General features: G+C 43.2%; 1 protein-coding gene across 2 annotated transcripts in view; it reads left to right on the plus strand.

Annotated features, from left to right (window-relative positions):
• Positions 1-19,941, plus strand: part of MACROD1 (mono-ADP ribosylhydrolase 1) — a 750,918-nt gene that overhangs the window by 20,877 nt on the left and 710,100 nt on the right. For both annotated transcript variants that reach the window (XM_063437714.1, XM_063437715.1), the window contains exon 3: positions 15,069-15,188. In XM_063437714.1, coding sequence (XP_063293784.1) covers positions 15,069-15,188 — 120 coding nt within the window. The remainder of the gene's footprint in view (positions 1-15,068; positions 15,189-19,941) is intronic.

Below are 19,941 nucleotides of genomic sequence, written 5' to 3' on the forward strand. Positions count from 1 at the left end.
ACAGGTGAGCGAGGAACAAGCCGGGTCAAGGATACCAGAGGGAAACAGAGTAAGTCAAACTAGCCGGGTCGGAACCAAAGGAATAACTGAAATCGCCAGAGCACTGTGTGACTAGACAGGCTAGAACCACGACAGGGCAATGAGTGAATGGGAGAAACAGGTTTAAATACCCTGGTTACAGTGAGTATACCCGCCTCCGACGAGTCCTGAGTGGCTTCCAGTCACTTGAGTGACAGATCGGTCCGGACTGACGTCATGACGTCGGGCAGCGTGCGTGACGTCATAAAATGAGACGGATCCCTCGTGTAACGGACCGTTTCACTTACACGAGGGTAAAACCCAGTTTAGGCAATAATCCCCTTTCCAGATGCACAGGCAGCTACGGCAAACACCATTCTCCCGACTGGAACCACAGCTGAACAAGAAAAGCAGACATCGGCTTACACTCCTGGCAGTCAGCAAACAATCCCATTCCCCCAAAGAACGAGACGACACATCGCTTTGAGGGTTAAGCAAGAACTCTGGACTGGGACACCCAGTCTGGCTTTTATTACAACCAAGTACATACAGGACACTCCCAGGGGGAGGATGAATTTAACCAATCACATGGATGTACCTCCCACACATTTCCTCCCCTTAGATTAGCACTTAACATAATTATACCGTACACCTTTTTCCCCAATTCCTGGATGTACCCCAAATACATATGCTACACCTCCAAAACAGGTATCCCCTGATAGCCCTTATTCAGGGGGACAACATATTCAAGAATCAGGTCATTTGGATGAATGGTTCGGGAGATATGAGGTTCCAAAGATTTGACCGACCGCATGGGTAAAGTATCCGAAAACAGTTCCATGCATTTTGGCCCTGCGGTCGGTCACAAACAAGTGAATGAAACAGACGAATTGCCTGTGTTATAGAGCCTGGAGAGGGTTTGAATGAATTCCCTTGTTTGTGGGGTTCTTTCTACCGAACGGCTGGTCATTCGGTAGTTTTTATACGAATTTCTGGAAGTATGGAGGTCTCAGCGGTGTTTGCCTAGTCAAGTGTCCGATTTTAGTTCCAGACACTCGACGGCAAAACACCGCTGTTCGGTAGTTTAAGATGGCCGCCGCCACGTGTTTGTTTCCCGAATGGCGGCCACCCAGAGGACAAAGAATACATTACACTGATTGCCAATTACCCGTTTGCAACATTGTTGCAAATGGTAATTGGAGGCACACTTAGTCCTGGGTGGTCTGGTTGTTCGGTAGTTTCCTCAATACAATGAATGGAGTGATTCTACCGAACAATCAGCAGAATGCTGCATACATATCCCAGGTTAAACTGCATACAAAAATACATACATGACATTAAAGTATTAAAGGCAGGATTACTGTACTACGCTCCACAGTCTTAAAGGTACAGTATCCCAAAAGTCCCCATAGATCCACAGATGGCCCTTAAAGGCCCAGTAGCAGTAATATACATTATTACATGCCCAAATATAGTTTTTCCAGTACAATATGTCCAGGGGCCATAGTCGCAGGGCAGGAGGCTAGCAGCCAGGCCTCTCCAGTTCACAGTGGCGAAGCTGGTTTCGCCACACCTCGCGGCCGGCGTGAGAGTGTCTAGGGGAGCCGCGAGGGATGGAGGAAGCCGACCTGCTGGAGGAGTAAACTACTAAGTCTCTACCTCTTTCGGAGGTAGAGGCTTCAGGTACCCTGACACCATTATGGCGAGGACGTCATATTACGCCCGCCGGCGTTTAGAGCCGGTTCCTGCAGGGCGTAATATTACGTCCTCCGGATTTAAGGGGTTAATAACAAAATACAGTTAGAATGAAATTACATATGCATATATAATTTATATTAAATTTTGTTTCAATATTTTATTTATTTAATTATTTTATTTATTTATTATTTTAATTATACGTATTTATATATAATATATATACATCTATTATATATATATATATATATATATATATATATATAATATATATACATATTATCTATATGTAACGTCATTCTAAGTGTATTTTAATATTAATATATATACTTATATTAATATTAAAATACACTTTGTATGACGTTACATATATTATATGTATATATATAATATATATATAAAAATATATTTAATTTATTTTTACACTTGTCTTTTATTTTTTTTTTATACTTCCCACCATCAGGGGGACTGTCTGATATTTCAAACAGTCCCCCTGCTGGCAGATCCACAGCCAGCTATAGAGGGCCATGTGATCGCTCTTTGAGAGCGATCACATGGCCCCCGGGGGCCTGATTTGCTGTGGGAGGGCTGCCTGGGCTGTGAGGCAGTCCTCCCGAAGCGGATCGCGGCGGAGGTAAGTACATCTTACCTCCAGGGGCTGGAAGCCGTTACGGCGTGCTATGCCGTCATAACGGCTTTAAAGCCCACTTAACCCGTGACGGCATAGCACGCCGTAACGGCGCTAAGGGGTTAAGGACACATTACATGTGTGACATGTCATGATTCCCTTTTATTCCAGAAGTTTGGTCCTCAAGGGGTTAAAGAAAGTTATATCTGATTTAAAAATGAAACTATTCTGTGTTCATGCCAGGGGAGGTGTGGCTAGGGCTGCATAAACAGAAACAAAAGTGATATAACTACTAAATGACAGAGAATTGAGCAGTGAAACTGCAGGGGCATATTCTATACACCATAACTGCTTCGTTAAGCTAAAGTTGTTTTGGTGACTATAGTATCCCTTTAACTTAATAAACACCCTGATATATCAATAAAGTGCACATTGAAAAAGTTTTAGGTTAGGGACAAAATGTTACTGCAATACATCTTGAATACAAGGTTTGCTAGCCATATATTCCCTATGTACCTGGTAGTTTCTAACTTTGTATGCTGTGGAGTTGCCTGCTCTGACTGTTTCACCAGGTACTTGTTGTATGTGCTGGTCCAAATCTGAGTTAAAAAAGCAGATTAGACTGGAATGTTAAGTATTGCACTGTCGTAAGTAGCTGTACCACGGTAGAGACTGTGCCAGTAGATGAATGTCTGCTTTACAATTCAAGATTTTCCTAGTCTTGGCGTCAGAAAATATAGATTGTATTAAAGACAGGAGGCAGGTATTATCCCTCCCATTAACCCACCCTTTTCTTTGTTTCAGCTTAATCCTGTCAACACACTCTTTTCAGATGGGTGCTAGAGCTGCTTCCTATCTCAGTCTTTCCTAGTGTGCCTCACAACATATCTGTATCTCCACCCTCTGCATGCAGACACAATTTATCTCTATGAGGAGATGCTGATTGGCCAGGGCTGTGTTTGACTTGTGCTGGGTCAGCCTATTTTATGGGGAGGCATTATGATTGGCTCAGAACAACACTTCTGATGATGTCAGCAGACAACTTGCTATTCTGAGCCATATAGGGGCAGAGCCAGCAGCTTCAGGCTTGAATAAAAGTATATTTTTACTATATTTAGGGAGGCAAGAGAGGGCCAGGGGGGCTAGTGGTGGTCTTAACACTATAGGGTCAGAAATATGTGTTCCTGAACCTATAGTGCTCCTTTTAAATGGTAGCAATTTTAAGGATAATGAGTCATTGTTACCCCACGATTCTATTAACTGGAGTACCAGAGTAACATTCCAAGTAGAATATTTAGGCCTGGACGACGCTTAAATCTGATACCCTTCATACGTCTGCAGACTAAGGGATGTTTGCCTACAGGGAAAAATTCAATAGGGTTATTATTTGCTGTGATAGCTGATCTATAGACATTAATGGTGCGATAAGCTTTGCTTGAGTCAAATGAGGCTGACAAAAAATTTAGAATGTTTGCTAAATCTGAATGTATGGGATCCACGGCCTATTCCATGCACCAATTAAGCCAAATTTTCCAGGCTGATCTGTAATTTGCACGGGTACTTGGTGCCCATGCTTCTGAGAGAATGTCTCTAGTTGAGTTTGAAAATTAATTACGAGATTTGTATGACCCAAGATTAGAGATGCTATTAAAGGTAGTTGGCCTGATATTACTAGAGGATAAAGTTTTCCATCCGGATCGCGAAGAGCATCCCAACGTATCTGTAGGAGTCAAGGGTAATCAGCATGCCAAAAAGGGGTTATTAACACTAGGGGTGATTTCTGAGACCATGCTTTCAGAGTACCCGAGATATCATTGCAAATGAGGGGTGTAACGGATCCACTGGCATATTCACAATCAATCCATTCAGGGGAACAACATACTCTGCCCTGATGCCAGCACTACCACGGGAGTAGTCTGGTTGAAGCCTGGTTGCTGGAGACCGACTGTCTCCCCTTTAGCTGCACTGCTCTGCTGCTGGAGACCGACTGTCTCCCCTTTAGCTGCACTGCTCTGCTGCTGGAGACCGACTGTCTCCCCTTTAGCTGCACAGCTCTGCTGCTGGAGACCGACTGTCTCCCCTTTGGCTAAACAGCCCTGTCGTGGGGGGGCAGGACCGACCATCCCTACCCCCTGTGTGGTAAGTGCAGAGACCACGGTCCCATCTGCACCGGTGGGGGGCTTACAGTCTCCCCCTGGTACATTAAGCTGCCGCTGGGGAGAGGGGTAACAGGCTCCTCTCCCAATAGAACACTCTGCCGCTGGGGAAAGGAGACTGGGCTCTCTATTCCCTGCACATTACGGATCCGCCGCTGGGGAGAGGTGGTAGCAAGCTCCTCTCCCATACATACTTTACGCCTTTGTGGAGGGAGACCGACTGTCTCTCCTCCCAATACAGTGCCCTGCTGCTGGGGGGGGGGGGGGGGAGGTCGATGCTCTCCACTTTCTGTAACTCCAGCTCTAGTTGGGGATCTGGGCCGGTTGCCCAGCATCCCTGTAGGGCCGGTGGAGAGATCTCGGTCCCATCTCCACCTGCCTGCAGGGGGTTCCTCACAGGACCAGTCTATGAGGACCCCCACTTCGGGTTCCTCCCGCCGCCTCAGGGAAAGACGGCTAACCTCCTCGGATGCAGCCTCTACTCGGCTGCTGTAACGCTCCTGCTGCTGAGCATACTTCCTCTCTTTCGCCAGCCGGAATTCTCGGCCCAGCCTTGTGTTTCGCTGGGCCATGACCTGGTTCCAGATCACCCGGCGTGTCTCCATGGGTATATCATCCCCATACTCGGCCACTCGCTGCCTCACCTCGGCCAACCAATCATCTCCAGAGCCAGAACCTTCCATACTTGTCTGCTCCCAGGGGCGCTGCACGAGTGCTAGCGTTGCCCTCAATTTGTAAATCCAAACAGTGTCTCTGAGCTGCTTTACCTCGCACTAGGACGCCATCCCACCGCTGCCACCAATGTAACGGATCCACTGGCACCCCGACTGGGTACCTCCGTTGAAAGATGCTCCTAGCGCTTCCAGAGGACTCCAAGCACTCCACCAGACACCATAAGCACCGCAGGCTGCAGCTATCTCCCTTCAGAACGAAGCAGGAACAAGCTCTTACAAGAGCTCAGTGATTATAGCAAGGGAATATGCCTAGCATAGCAATCCCTTGTAGCATATTCCCCCAATAAGAGACAGGACTCAAGTTGAGGGTAAAAATAGAACTCTCTGGCTGCTAGCTTGCAGCCCTTTTTATTAGGTGCTCCCATGAAGGGGAGGGACACACACAGTAACGTACATTAACCAATCACACAATAGTTACATCCCACACATAGCCCTCCCCTCTACCTGTAAACTAATTATCTGTACACACAGGAAAATACAATTATCATAGGTAGGGAAAATACAGTTTTTACACAACATTCATAACTCCCAAAATATACATCACATTCGCATAAAAAATACATATTCACAATCAATCCATTCAGGGGAACAACATACTCAAAAATCATACGAATTGGACCAGGGGTTCAAAAGTTAGTACAAATGTGCATTTGACCTTCTGGAAGCATGGTTTTACAGGGCCCTCTATCCTGGAGACAATGGGGGGAAGTAATCCAATTATCCAGGACTAGAGGCAGACTCCATTAACCACATGTTTGCAAAACGACATAAAACACTTTAAAATACATAAAGTCACATTTTACACATAACACACAGACATTTCACATATCCCCAGATAGCTCAGGTCTTAGTGCACATTATTAGGTGAATGGCACTCAGACCAACCGAATACAGTTTAATCGCCATGGAGCCAAAGTCTTTAATCACACGAATAGGCTCCATGGCATAGCTATCTGGGTTACCACAGCTCACACAGGGCAAGTACCAAATGACCCCACTGTATTTAAAGGGCCAGAATGAGTGACATACACTCTGGTATGGCCGAATACTGTTTTTAAAGGGCCCAATCTCCCAGGGCCATAGTCCAAAGGCAGCAGGCGGGCAGCCAGGCTTCTCCAATGCAATGTGGCGAGATTGCTCTCGTCACAAGGGGAAATGCATAATTGACTCAGTCTGTTCAGCATTGGAGAAATGCATCTTGATCTGCTGTCTCTGGATCTGGACGCCAACTTAAATTTTTTTCCAACTGGCGATTGAGTCGTGATGCGAAGGTCGTATTGAAACGGACCCCACAAGGAAAGTAGTCGTTAGAAGATGCTGGGATCCACCATCCAGTTGCTGTAATCCACCAGGAAACGGGAATTCCAATCTGCTACTGTATTGGAAAGGCCGGGAAGATATTCTGCTCGTAAAACTGTTTTGATCAAAGCAAAAGTGCCAAAAATCTTTGGCAATGTCCGTCAGTTGCTTGGATTTTGTACCTTCTAAGCAATATTGTGTGTTGGACTGCTGATATGTTGTCGGTCTTGAGAATACAACAATGGGATATTTGTTTAGCAAAACTGCGTAGAGCGAAAAAATCCTGACATGAGTTCCAGGCAGTTTATATGCATACTATTCTCTTCTAGAGAACATTTGCTTCCCGTTGAATTGCTTCCGCAACGGGCTCCCCAGCCTGCTCGACTCGCGTCGGATTCTATAATCAGATCTAGGAATGAAGTGCAAATGACTTTCCCGTTCAAAATTTGAACGTGATCTAACCACCAGAATAGTTCTGTTCTTGTCTCTGGATTCAGAGATCTCGTCTGAATAAAGGAGACCATTGCGTAGATGTTCTATTTTTTATCTTTGAAGAGTCCAATAATGAAGAAAGCTGGAAAAATCGCTTGAATCTAGGCTGATAAAAGACCTATAATCCGTGCCAGAGATCTGATGGAAATTAATTCCTTGTTCAGAACTGACCTGATCTCTTTACGAATCATTTTCAATTTCCGTGATGGAAAACTGACAGTGGCTAAATTGGAATTCACTAGAAATCCCAAAAATTCTATCTCTTGAAAGGGAGTTAAAATCGATTTCTCGTAATTTATTATAAGCCAAGGCATTGCCACGCATGCGCATTAGGTCTCCCCGGCCGGTGGGCGGGATCAGTCTCGCCCACCGGCCGACGCAATCACTGGGAGGAGCGGCGGCAGAGGAAGAAGCAGCAACGTGGGACATCATCGCTGCCTCTGGTAAGTTACTGAAGGGGTTTTCACCCCTTCAGCAACCGGGGATTGGGGGTGGGAGGGAGAGGGGACCTGCAGTGCCAGGAAAACAGATTGTTTTCCTGTCACTAAAATTTCTCTTTAACCCCTTAAGGACAGAGCTTCAGAAGCTTGTCTTTCACTTAATGACAACGGCATTTTTTGCATTTTTTGCTATTTGCGTTCAACTGCAATTTGCATTTTACTAATTTATTGCACCGACACACATTATATACCGTTTTTTAAAGGACAGAAAGGGCTTCAATTTGATGTAACACACACACACACACACATATATATATATATATATATATATATATATATATATATATATATAAATGCTTATTTATTATAAAAAAAAATACAGAAATATGCAAAAAAATGAATTTTTGTGTTTTTTTTTTTACAGTTTTTGCAATAATAATGTGTACATAATTAGTGCAGGTTAAGGAAAGTAATTAAAAATAAATTCATTTAGTTGTTCTGAATTACAGAATATATAATGTGTCTGGGATTTTCAGTTTTTTTTGGTAGTTACAGGTCACAAAGCACAAGGAGTAAAATAAACTTTTTATGTGGAGCGATTTTAGAATTTGGTATGTTTGTCTTGTAAGCCTAATAGCCATAAAAGAAAACAAAATTGCCACACAAAAGTATATATTTATATAAAGTAGACACCACAGGCTATTTACCTAAGGTTGTTTTGACACTTTCTACGTAGCCATTTTACCGCCAATCTCTGCACAGCACCCCTACCCCCCCCACACAGCACCCCTACCCCCCGCACACAGCACCCCTACCCCCCACACACAGCACCCCTGCCCCCCACACACAGCACCCCTACCCCCCAACACACAGCACCCCTACCCCCCAACACACAGCACCCCTTCCCCCCAACACACAGCACCCCTTCCCCCCAACACACAGCACCCCTTCCCCCCAACACACAGCACCCCTTCCCCCCAACACACAGCACCCCTTCCCCCCAACACACAGCACCCCTTCCCCCCAACACACAGCACCCCTTCCCCCCAACACACAGCACCCCTTCCCCCCAACACACAGCACCCCTTCCCCCCAACACACAGCACCCCTTCCCCCCAACACACAGCACCCCTTCCCCCCAACACACAGCACCCCTTCCCCCCAACACACAGCACCCCTTCCCCCCAACACACAGCACCCCTTCCCCAACACACAGCACCCCTTCCCCCCCAACACACAGCACCCCTTCCCCCCCAACACACAGCACCCCTTCCCCCCCAACACACAGCACCCCTTCCCCCCCAACACACAGCACCCCTTCCCCCCCAACACACAGCACCCCTTCCCCCCAACACACAGCACCCCTTCCCCCCAACACACAGCACCCCTTCCCCCCAACACACAGCACCCCTACCCCCCACACACAGCACCCCTACCCCCCACACACAGCACCCCTACCCCCCACACACAGCACCCCTACCCCCCACACACAGCACCCCTACCCCCCACACACAGCACCCCTACCCCCCACACACAGCACCCCTACCCCCCACACACAGCACCCCTACCCCCCACACACAGCACCCCTACCCCCCACACACAGCACCCCTACCCCCCACACACAGCACCCCTCCACCCCACACAGCACCCCTCCACAGCACCCCTATCCCCCAGCATCCCTTCCCTCCCCCACACCCAGCTTCCCTCCCCTCCCCTACACCCAGCTTCCCTCCCCTCCCCTACACCCAGCATCGCTCCCCACCCCTACCCCCATACACAGCAGCCCTACCCCCCCACATAGCACCCCCACAACACAGACAGCACCCCTACCCCTGCACAGCAGCCCTACCCCCACACAGCACAGCACCCCTGTCTCACACACACACACACCACCCCTCACACACACCACCCCTCACACACACCACCCCTCACACACACCACCCCTCACACACACCACCCCTCACACACACCACCCCTCACACACACCACCCCTCACACACACCACCCCTCACACACACCACCCCTCACACACACCACCCCTCACACACACACCACCCCTCACACACACACCACCCCTCACACACACACCACCCCTCACACACACACCACCCCTCACACACACACCACCCCTCACACACACACCACCCCTCACACACACACCACCCCTCACACACACACCACCCCTCACACACACACCACCCCTCACACACACACCACCCCTCACACACACACCACCCCTCACACACACACCACCCCTCACACACACACACCACCCCTCACACACACACACCACCCCTCACACACACACACACCACCCCTCACACACACACACACACCACCCCTCACACACACACACACACCACCCCTCACACACACACACACACCACCCCTCACACACACACACACCACCCCTCACACACACACACACCACCCCTCACACACACACACACCACCCCTCACACACACACACACCACCCCTCACACACACACACACCACCCCTCACACACACACACACCACCCCTCACACACACACACACACCACCCCTCACACACACACACACACCACCCCTCACACACACACACACCACCCCTCACACACACACACCACCCCTCACACACACACACACCACCCCTCACACACACACACACCACCCCTCACACACACACACACCACCCCTCACACACACACACACCACCCCTCACACACACACACACCACCCCTCACACACACACACACACCACCCCTCACACACACACACACACACACACCACCCCTCACACACACACACACACACACACCACCCCTCACACACACACACACACACACACACCACCCCTCACACACACACACACACACCACCCCTCACACACACACACACACACACCACCCCTCACACACACACACACACACCACCCCTCACACACACACACCACCCCTCACACACACACACACACACCACCCCTCACACACACACACACACACCACCCCTCTCACACACACACACACCACCCCTCTCACACACACACACACACACACCACCCCTCTCACACACACACACACACACACCACCCCTCTCACACACACACACACACACACCACCCCTCTCACACACACACACACACACACCACCCCTCTCACACACACACACACACACACCACCCCTCACACACACACACACACACACACCACCCCTCACACACACACACACACACACCACCCCTCACACACACACACACACCACCCCTCACACACACACACACACCACCCCTCACACACACACACACCACCCCTCACACACACACACACCACCCCTCATACGCACACACACAGCACCCCTCAATGCCCCTTAAACTACACCCCTCAATGCAGTATGTGTATTCAGCAGTCTGTGTGTGTGCGTGTATTCCGCAGTCTTTGTGTGTATTCCGCAGTCTTTGTGTGTATTCCGCAGTCTTTGTGTGTATTCCGCAGTCTTTGTGTGTATTCCGCAGTCTTTGTGTGTATTCCGCAGTCTGTGTGTGTACTCAGCGGACTGTATGTGTATGTATTCAGCGGACTGTGTGTATGTATTCAGCGGACTGTGTGTATGTATTCAGCGGACTGTGTGTGTATGTATTCAGCGGACTGTGTGTGTGTATGTATTCAGCGGACTGTGTGTGTGTATGTATTCAGCGGACTGTGTGTGTGTATGTATTCAGCGGACTGTGTGTGTGTATGTATTCAGCGGACTGTGTGTGTGTATGTATTCAGCGGACTGTGTGTGTGTGTATGTATTCAGCGGACTGTGTGTGTGTGTATGTATTCAGCGGACTGTGTGTGTGTGTATGTATTCAGCGGACTGTGTGTGTGTATGTATTCAGCGGACTGTGTGTGTGTATGTATTCAGCGGACTGTGTGTGTGTATGTATTCAGCGGACTGTGTGTGTGTATGTATTCAGCGGACTGTGTGTGTGTATGTATTCAGCGGACTGTGTGTGTGTATGTATTCAGCGGACTGTGTGTGTGTATGTATTCAGCGGACTGTGTGTGTGTATGTATTCAGCGGACTGTGTGTGTGTATGTATTCAGCGGACTGTGTGTGTGTATGTATTCAGCGGACTGTGTGTGTGTATGTATTCAGCGGACTGTGTGTGTGTATGTATTCAGCGGACTGTGTGTGTGTATGTATTCAGCGGACTGTGTGTGTGTATGTATTCAGCGGACTGTGTGTGTGTATGTATTCAGCGGACTGTGTGTGTGTATGTATTCAGCGGACTGTGTGTGTGTATGTATTCAGCGGACTGTGTGTGTGTATGTATTCAGCGGACTGTGTGTGTGTATGTATTCAGCGGACTGTGTGTGTGTATGTATTCAGCGGACTGTGTGTATGTATTCAGCGGACTGTGTGTGTGTATGTATTCAGCGGACTGTGTGTGTGTATGTACTCAGCAGTCTGTGTGTGTATGTACTCAGCAGTCTTGTGTGTGTGTATATTCAGCAGACTGTGTGTATGTATTGCATTTGTTGGAGATACTAATAAATATAAGCTTAATTTTATCTATTTATATAATTATTTAAAATTTATATTATTGAACTCTCTGCTGTTGTGTTCTTTTAAAACAAAAGTTGTTAATTAGTTCGGACAACAGTACGAGTTGTTTTTTCTAAACTTAAACCTCAGTATTGAGGTTTAATTGCCGTGTTGGCACTTTTAAGGAAAAAAAAGTTGGCATGTATTGCGGTTTGGGCACTCGGGCTCAAAAAGGTTCGCCATCACTGGTCTAGGGGATTCAGCTCTTAGCTTATTTCTAGCCGCTTGGTCAAGGGGTTTCCTCAACCAGCATTCAAGATATTTGGCTACATGAGCCATAGGGACCCATTTAGTTGACCTAGGGTGCTTAATGGGGTCTGGGTCAAATAATGGTTTCCCATTAACATCCATTATAATATTCTCTTCAGATTTAGAGAGACGCTCAGGTGCCTCTGAAACAGATGAATAATTTGTGGTAGAATCGATTCAGATTTTTCATCTTCTGAGCTTGAAGATGAGTCATCATTTGAGGATGTTATAGGAGTCAGGTTTGCTCCTGTGAATTGCCTTCCGAGAACGTCTGTCTTCCTCACGAGCAAACGTTCTTTTGAGTGATTGTACTCTTCAGTTTTGTGTGAGACACGCATTTTGTTTTGGTCTTGGTCCTTCCCCCACCTTATGTGACTTATAACAGCCAGGGGATTCTAAAGGACCGTCAAATCAGTATTTGCGTTTCTGGGTGGCATTCCCAGATTTCCTGAATCCCTGAGCTGTTCCGTTCTGACTCCACAGGTGACCAGAATTGGTCTGAAGGAGCATTCATTAAGTGAGTCTTATCACTAGGTTTTCAATTGCTTATGGCCTGAGCCACAGACTTAGCAATTGCTTCTTGCATGGAAGACATTGCAGTATAAATTGCAGATGAAACTGATTTGTGAACAGATAAGTCTACAATATGTTGTAAAAAATCCTCAGTGAGGATTTCACAGTCATGAGTAGCACCAGGTTTTGGTGACTGAGAAGGAGTTTGTCTAATTTCTTTAGAATTCATCGTTCAGTATTGCAACAAATTGTAATTGCTATTAGTAAATAGTAAAATAATGTTGCAAAAGATTAGGTAAAATCCTGACTGGAAAGTCAAATCATTTCAAAGTTATAATAATTACCCACAAAGTTGTGAATAAACGTTGTGCTGAGGTAAAGTGGGCGGGAAAGTAAGCTGAGAACCAGGCTTGAAGAAAGGAGATTTCATCTAAGGCAAAGAAAAGTTTTTTTTTTTTGTTTTTTTTTACAGTAAGAGCAATAAGGATATGGAATTCTTTGCCTGAAGAGGTGGTTTTGGCAGTCTATATATATGTTTAAACTGCAATTGGATAAATACTTGCAAAAACATAACATACAGGGATATAATTTCTAATTAGTGGGGTAATAGCTGCTTGATCCAAGGAGACATCTGACTGCTATTTTGGGGTCAAGAAGGAATTTTTTCCTAGTTTGTTGCAAAATTGGAAGAGCTTCAGACTGGGTTTTTTTGCCTTCTTTTGGATCAACCTCAAAAGCATATGTGAGGAAGGCTGAACTTGATGGACGCAAGTCTCTTTTCAGCTATGTAACTATGTAACTATGTAACCAACTAACTGGAATTCCCGCCCATAACGTCCCTCAGTCTTTGAGGGACTAACTGAAATCACGCGTGCAGCGGTTCACATTAAATTGAATTAAACTGAACCATGAAATACACGTTTGTACAAAAAAAAACTTGAACGCAAGTATAACTAACGAACACAAAAACAAACGGACGTAATTTGCGAGAAATCTACCGAACGAGAGTCATTTGAAATAACTGAATAGTAACAATTTGTGTGAAAACTACCGGATGCACCACAAACTCAATTCAGATGAAAAGGCACGAATGCTAGTGTATATAAACCAAATATATATATTTAAACCAAAAAATATGAAAAATATATAAAACTACTTCAGAAAACATAAAGGAATAAATATATATATATATACCAATAGTGGCATAAGTGAATATATATGATGCTTCTATCTACTGGAGCAGCAAAGAAAGAGGAAAATAATTGGGGATCATTCACTATATAGACTCAGCCAGATGCTGATTGGCTATCGAGTGTTCCATCTGTTATTGTTTTTTGTCTTTTATTCACTAAACTTTATAGAAAAAAAATTATTTTCTGCTGGAGTTAAGCAAGTAAGGAATAATTAACGAGAGGTCGTTGAATTATTAGAAAAATAATGCACACCCGAGGTGGTAATGTGGTCACGACGCGAAGCGGAGTGGCCGTTACACCTCTTGTGTGCATTATTTTTCTAATAATTCAACGGCCTGTCGTTAATTATTCCTTACTTATACTACAGTTACCACACCTCGAAACATTGTTCAGATGATGTATTTCAAGACGTTTGTCAAGTTTTTGTCATTAAAACGCTCTTGTATGTAGGACTAATTTCTTACGCAACTGTAATGCGGTCAAGACCTGTCTGGAACTACTTTAGCCATGCGTCTCCCTGAAAATAATGCACACCTTAGAATGTTCGTCAACCAATCAGATTGAAGCATTCAACGGCCCTGTAGTATAAAGAAAGTTAATGCATAATACGAGCCTCCTGTCTTGCTATAACATCAAAGTCAGACTTTTACAATATTTGTGTTGCAATATTAAATTTGGGAGGCAGAGGGCGTGCTTTCACTTTGGAAAACTGATTGGTAAAGCTAAGTTTCCCACAAAAAATACAAAATCTGAAACCTATCTATTGCAGGTATAGTGTTGTCCTATCCTAATCTGTTAAGTTATATTTTTTTCATTTTTTTCCCCTTGTTTTCATTTTAACCTGGATTTATTTTGTAAAGATGCACATTATGGGGATTGCCACTAAATGACAAATAGAATTTGTAGTCTTTTTAAGTGGGACGGTGTAGAGCACTTTTTTATTTTGTGTTTAATGTGTTTGGTAGAAAATACATTTTTCACTCTGCAATCAGTGTAGTGTAGTTATGAAACAAAATACTAATGCAACACTCAATCATGAAAGAACATATTCTCCTAATGGCAGCTTCTTAAATCAACAGAGTTGAAGGTTCAACAACCAGAAGAAGTGAAGTATCCAAAGAACAAGGACCTCAATCAAAACATTTCCATTACTAAAGGTGACATCACCAAGTTGGAAGTTGACGCCATTGTCAATGCAGGTAAGATGCATAACTTGCTGGTGTTTAGAGTCTTCTTAACGACCATGAATATCATCAAAAGGTAAGGTCCAACTCTTGTACAATTTAAATATGCTATTTGTATTATGTTATGATTGCTGCTTGTCATATTGCATGCAGAGCTTCCCAATGTTGGATCTTTATCCCAGACACGTTTCTTGGTGAATGTCAATGTTCACTTTCTGATAAATTCTTGAAGACGAACTGCGTTTTTTTTTGTTTCTTTTCTAAACCCAGTTTTATCTCTCTGTTTAACCTAATTTGAGACTTTTGGAAGGTACACCTCTGATTTGAAAAATCTGCTGTTTTTTCATTGCAAATAAATATTTATTGGTTTTATCTTGAAATTGATGCTGTATTGAAAATTTTTTGTTTGTTTTTTAATTATTTTTTTTTATCCAAAATTGTCTTTTCATGGATTTAAAATGAAGACCATTTTAAGCATATTGGTTTATACAAAAATGTGTATGATGTTACAGTACAGCTTGCATGATCCCCTTCCCTTCCAGTAAGTTCTATAGAAATACTGACTTAGAATTATGGAGCTTAATAAAGAACATACAAAGCACCATAACAACTACTGCCCACTTCAGTGGATATGGTGCCAAGAGTGTACATGTGCACTTGCAGGGTAAATTGTCAAACTTTTTTTACTGCCAGAAGCTGCAGCACTAAGCTAAGCCCAACACTGCAGGTTTTAACTCATTGGCTCAAAGCACTCAATGGAGAGTTCTAAGTAAATAAGCCAGACACACACAGCAGTGCTTAGTTTAGTTGAGCTAATGGAACCTCCTAGCAGGAGCTTCTGGAAGCTGCAAATGGCGCATCCCATAAAAGTTGTCAAATCTTTCAATTCTGGATTTTCTGAGTTCCATCCAAATAGTCACTTGGTCCATTGCTCCCTGTGCACTGTGACGGCTTTCTGATCAATAAAATGCTGTAGATTTTGGGTTGCTTGCTAAATGCAAACAAGAACGCATTGTACAGGTGGTAAATAAAAGGCCCACACCACAAAACTTGGAACAAAAAAAAAGTGGTATTTGAAATATTGTACGTTAAAGCCGCATAATAGTGTTAGGAATACAAAGATGTATTCCTAACACTGTAGGAACCCTCTGTCCAACATCGCTTGCAGCAGCACCCCCCGTCCTTCCCCATAACTTTTTAAATACATGCCTGAATCCAGCACCTAAGTCCCTCGGCACTGAGTTGTGCGCTTCCACCACAGTCGGCCAATCATGGGAACCTAATGAGCATGCACAGCAAGTGCCACTTGCACATTAGACCTTACCCATGGGAAAGCATTGACTCAGTGCTTTCCTATGGGGATTCTGAAAACACTGCACATCCTCATGCAAGCGTAAGGATCTCCTGCGTCGTTTCACTGAGTCAAACTCATTGAAACCGCAGGAAGCTCTTCTAGTGGCTGTCTGGTAGACAGCCGCTAGAGGCAGTCTGAACACTGCAATGTAAATATTGCAGTTTCTCAAAAAATTCAATATTTTACATTGCATAGTTAAGGGAGACAGGGACATTGCATCCAGACCACTCACTTTACTGAGATGAAGTTGTCTGGGTGCCTGTAGTGTCCTTTTAACAAACATCCCTTGCTGTGCATTTTAAGTATGGTAACAAGTAGAATGCTGCATTGTAAGTTGCTCCGGGTAAGATACTTTTCATTGTTTATATTGATTCAAATTGCATTCAAACATTATCCGATATTGGACCTCCTGTTGAGAGAGAGAGAGAGACTGCGACTGCTCACCGGTCTTAAAATTACAATACTTTATTTAATCAATTAAAAACAACCAACGTTTCAGTCCCAGCTCGGGACTTTCCTCAGGGTCAACAATAAAAAAAAAAATATATATATATATACACAAAAATATATATACACACAAAAATATAGCTTGACACTCACCCTATCTCCCATTCAGTTGATGTATTTATGCCTTGGGGCAATCCCACGTTATGAAATATATAGAAAAGTAAGAGATGCACTCTCAGGTCTTTTAAAAAAAATCAGTTTGTATTTATTCAATAACGGTGTTACATCATCTGACCGTCGTTTCGACCCTTAAGGGTCTTCCTCATATATATATATATTTTTTTTTTTTCCAAATGAAGGTCCACTACTTAACTTTCCTTTGCTGTTATCAGAGACATGACATGATGTCTGCTTAACTGCTTACATCCTGAGATCACATGAAGGGTTACAGTAAGTTCTGTTCTTTGAGTGAGGAATTGGATCTTATGTGAGTGTAACAGCATGTTATAGAAGGGGGAAAGTGGTGGAAGTCTCATTTGCTAGGAGTCAAGAGAGAAATTGAATCTGTCATTCTTGTACAAGTGACATCCATCACCTTTGAGGAAAAGCTGTTTTTGTCGCTTCTAACAATAGAAGTGATATCACTGTCTGGCCTGATTTGTTAATGCATTTATTTATTATTTTTTTAACTTCTTCCTATTTACTTCGCCTATACGTGTAAAGCTATATAATAAAGTAGAGACTTTATGTAATATATGTGATTTTTACCATGCTATTGCCAACATTACAGGTCATTGCTAGCAGGGATTAGACTGCCTAAAGCTTATTCAGTTAATGTGGAATTACAGATATTTAAAGTAGAATATATATATATATATATATATATAAAAATAAATTTGTTTAAAAAAAAATCTCAACCACACATCCATGGTTTACTTAATACCACTATTTATATCAATATGATTACTTAGCATTTCAGTGAAGGGATTGTTTTTAAAATATTTACTCTATATTCACGCCCATAAGTGTTTTTTTTTTTTTTTTTTGCAGGCTTTAACTTTTTCTGTAGTTCAAACCAGGGATAGCTAAGAAGTAGACATCCTAAGATGTTGAAGCGCTACACCTCCTATAATGCTTTGTTGATCTTGACATGATAATTTTAACATTAACCCCTTAACGCCGTTACGGCGTTCTATGCCGTCGCGGCTTTAAAGGGCTTTAAAGCCGTTGCGGCGGCATAGAACGCCGTAACGGCTTGCAGCCCCAGGAGCAGAGGTGTACTCACCTCCGCCGCGATCCTCTTCTGGGGGGCTGTCTGAGAGCCCAGGCAGCCCCCCTCCGGCAAATGAGGCCCCCGGGGGCCATGTGATCGCTCTCAAAGAGCGATCACATGGCCCCCTATAGCTGGCTATGGATCTGCCAGCAGGGGGACTGTTTAAAATATTAGACAGTCCCCCTGCTGGTAGGTAGTGTAAAAAAATAAATATTAAAATGTTATAAAATAAATTAAATGCCTTTTTATATATATATAATATGTATATATATTATATATATATAATATATATACATATTATATATATGTAACGTCATACGTAATGTATTTTAATATTAATATTAGTATATATATTAATATTAAAATACACTTAGAATGACGTTACATATATATAATATGTATATATATTATATATATAATAGATCTACATATATATTTTATATATATATACGCATAATTACAATAATAAATAAATAAAATAATTAAATAAATAAAATATTGAAACAAAATATAAAATAAATTATATATTCATATGTAATTTCATTCTAACTGTATTTTGTTATTAATATATATATATTGGAAACAGAATACACTTAGAATGACATTCTATATATATCTATCTATATATAAAATACAAATAACCGCAAATATATATATATATAGATAAATACATATAATTACATAAAAGATTACATTAGTATACACGTAGAATTTATATACCTATAAATGCATATATATTAAAATTCTACGTGTATATTTAAGTAATTTTTTAACATAATTATGTCATTTGATTAATTAAAATTTGATTGACATGCCTGACAACACAGGGAGAAAGTGCAGAGAATTTAATTCGCATGCACTATATTAGACCCTGTAACTCTCCAAGACACCATAAAACCTGTACATAGGGGGTACTGTTTTACTCGGGAGACTTCGCTGAACTCAAATATTAGTGTTTAAAACTGGTAAATTGTATTACAACGATGATATTTTAAGTAAAAGTGACGTTTTTTGCATTTTTTACAAACAAACGGCACTTTTATGGACTATATTATTGTTGTAATATGTTTTACTGTTTTAAAACACTAATATTTGTGTTTAGTGAAATCTCCCGAGAATAACAGTACCCCACATGTACAGGTTTTATGGTGTTTTGGAAAGTTAGAGAGTCACATATAAGGCTTGCATTTCATTTTTTTGACATTGAAATTTGCCAGATTAGTTATGTTGCCTTTGAGACCGTATGGTAGCCCAGGAATAAGAATTACCCCCATGATGGCATACCATTTGCAAAAGTAGACAACCCAAGGTATTGCAAATGGGGTATGTCCAGTCATTTTTAGTAGCCACTTAGTCACAAACACTGGCCAAATATTAGTTTTTTGCTTTTTTCACACAAAAACAAATATGAACGCTAACTTTGGCCAGTGTTTGTGACTAAGTGGCTACTAAAAAAAAACTAAACATACCCCACGTTCAATACCTTGGCTTGTCTACTTTTTCAAATGGTATGCCATTATGGGGGTAATTCTCATTCCTGGGCTACCACACCGTCTCAAAGGTAACATTACTAATCTGGCAAATTTCAATTTGAAAATGGAACGTTCTATATTTGACCCTGTAACTTTCCAAAACACCATAAAACCTGTTAATGGGGGGTACTGTTGTACTCGTGAGACATCGCTGATTACAAA

This window comes from Pelobates fuscus, chromosome 12 (genome assembly GCF_036172605.1).
Source record: "Pelobates fuscus isolate aPelFus1 chromosome 12, aPelFus1.pri, whole genome shotgun sequence".
NCBI classification, from domain to species: Eukaryota; Metazoa; Chordata; class Amphibia; order Anura; family Pelobatidae; genus Pelobates; species Pelobates fuscus.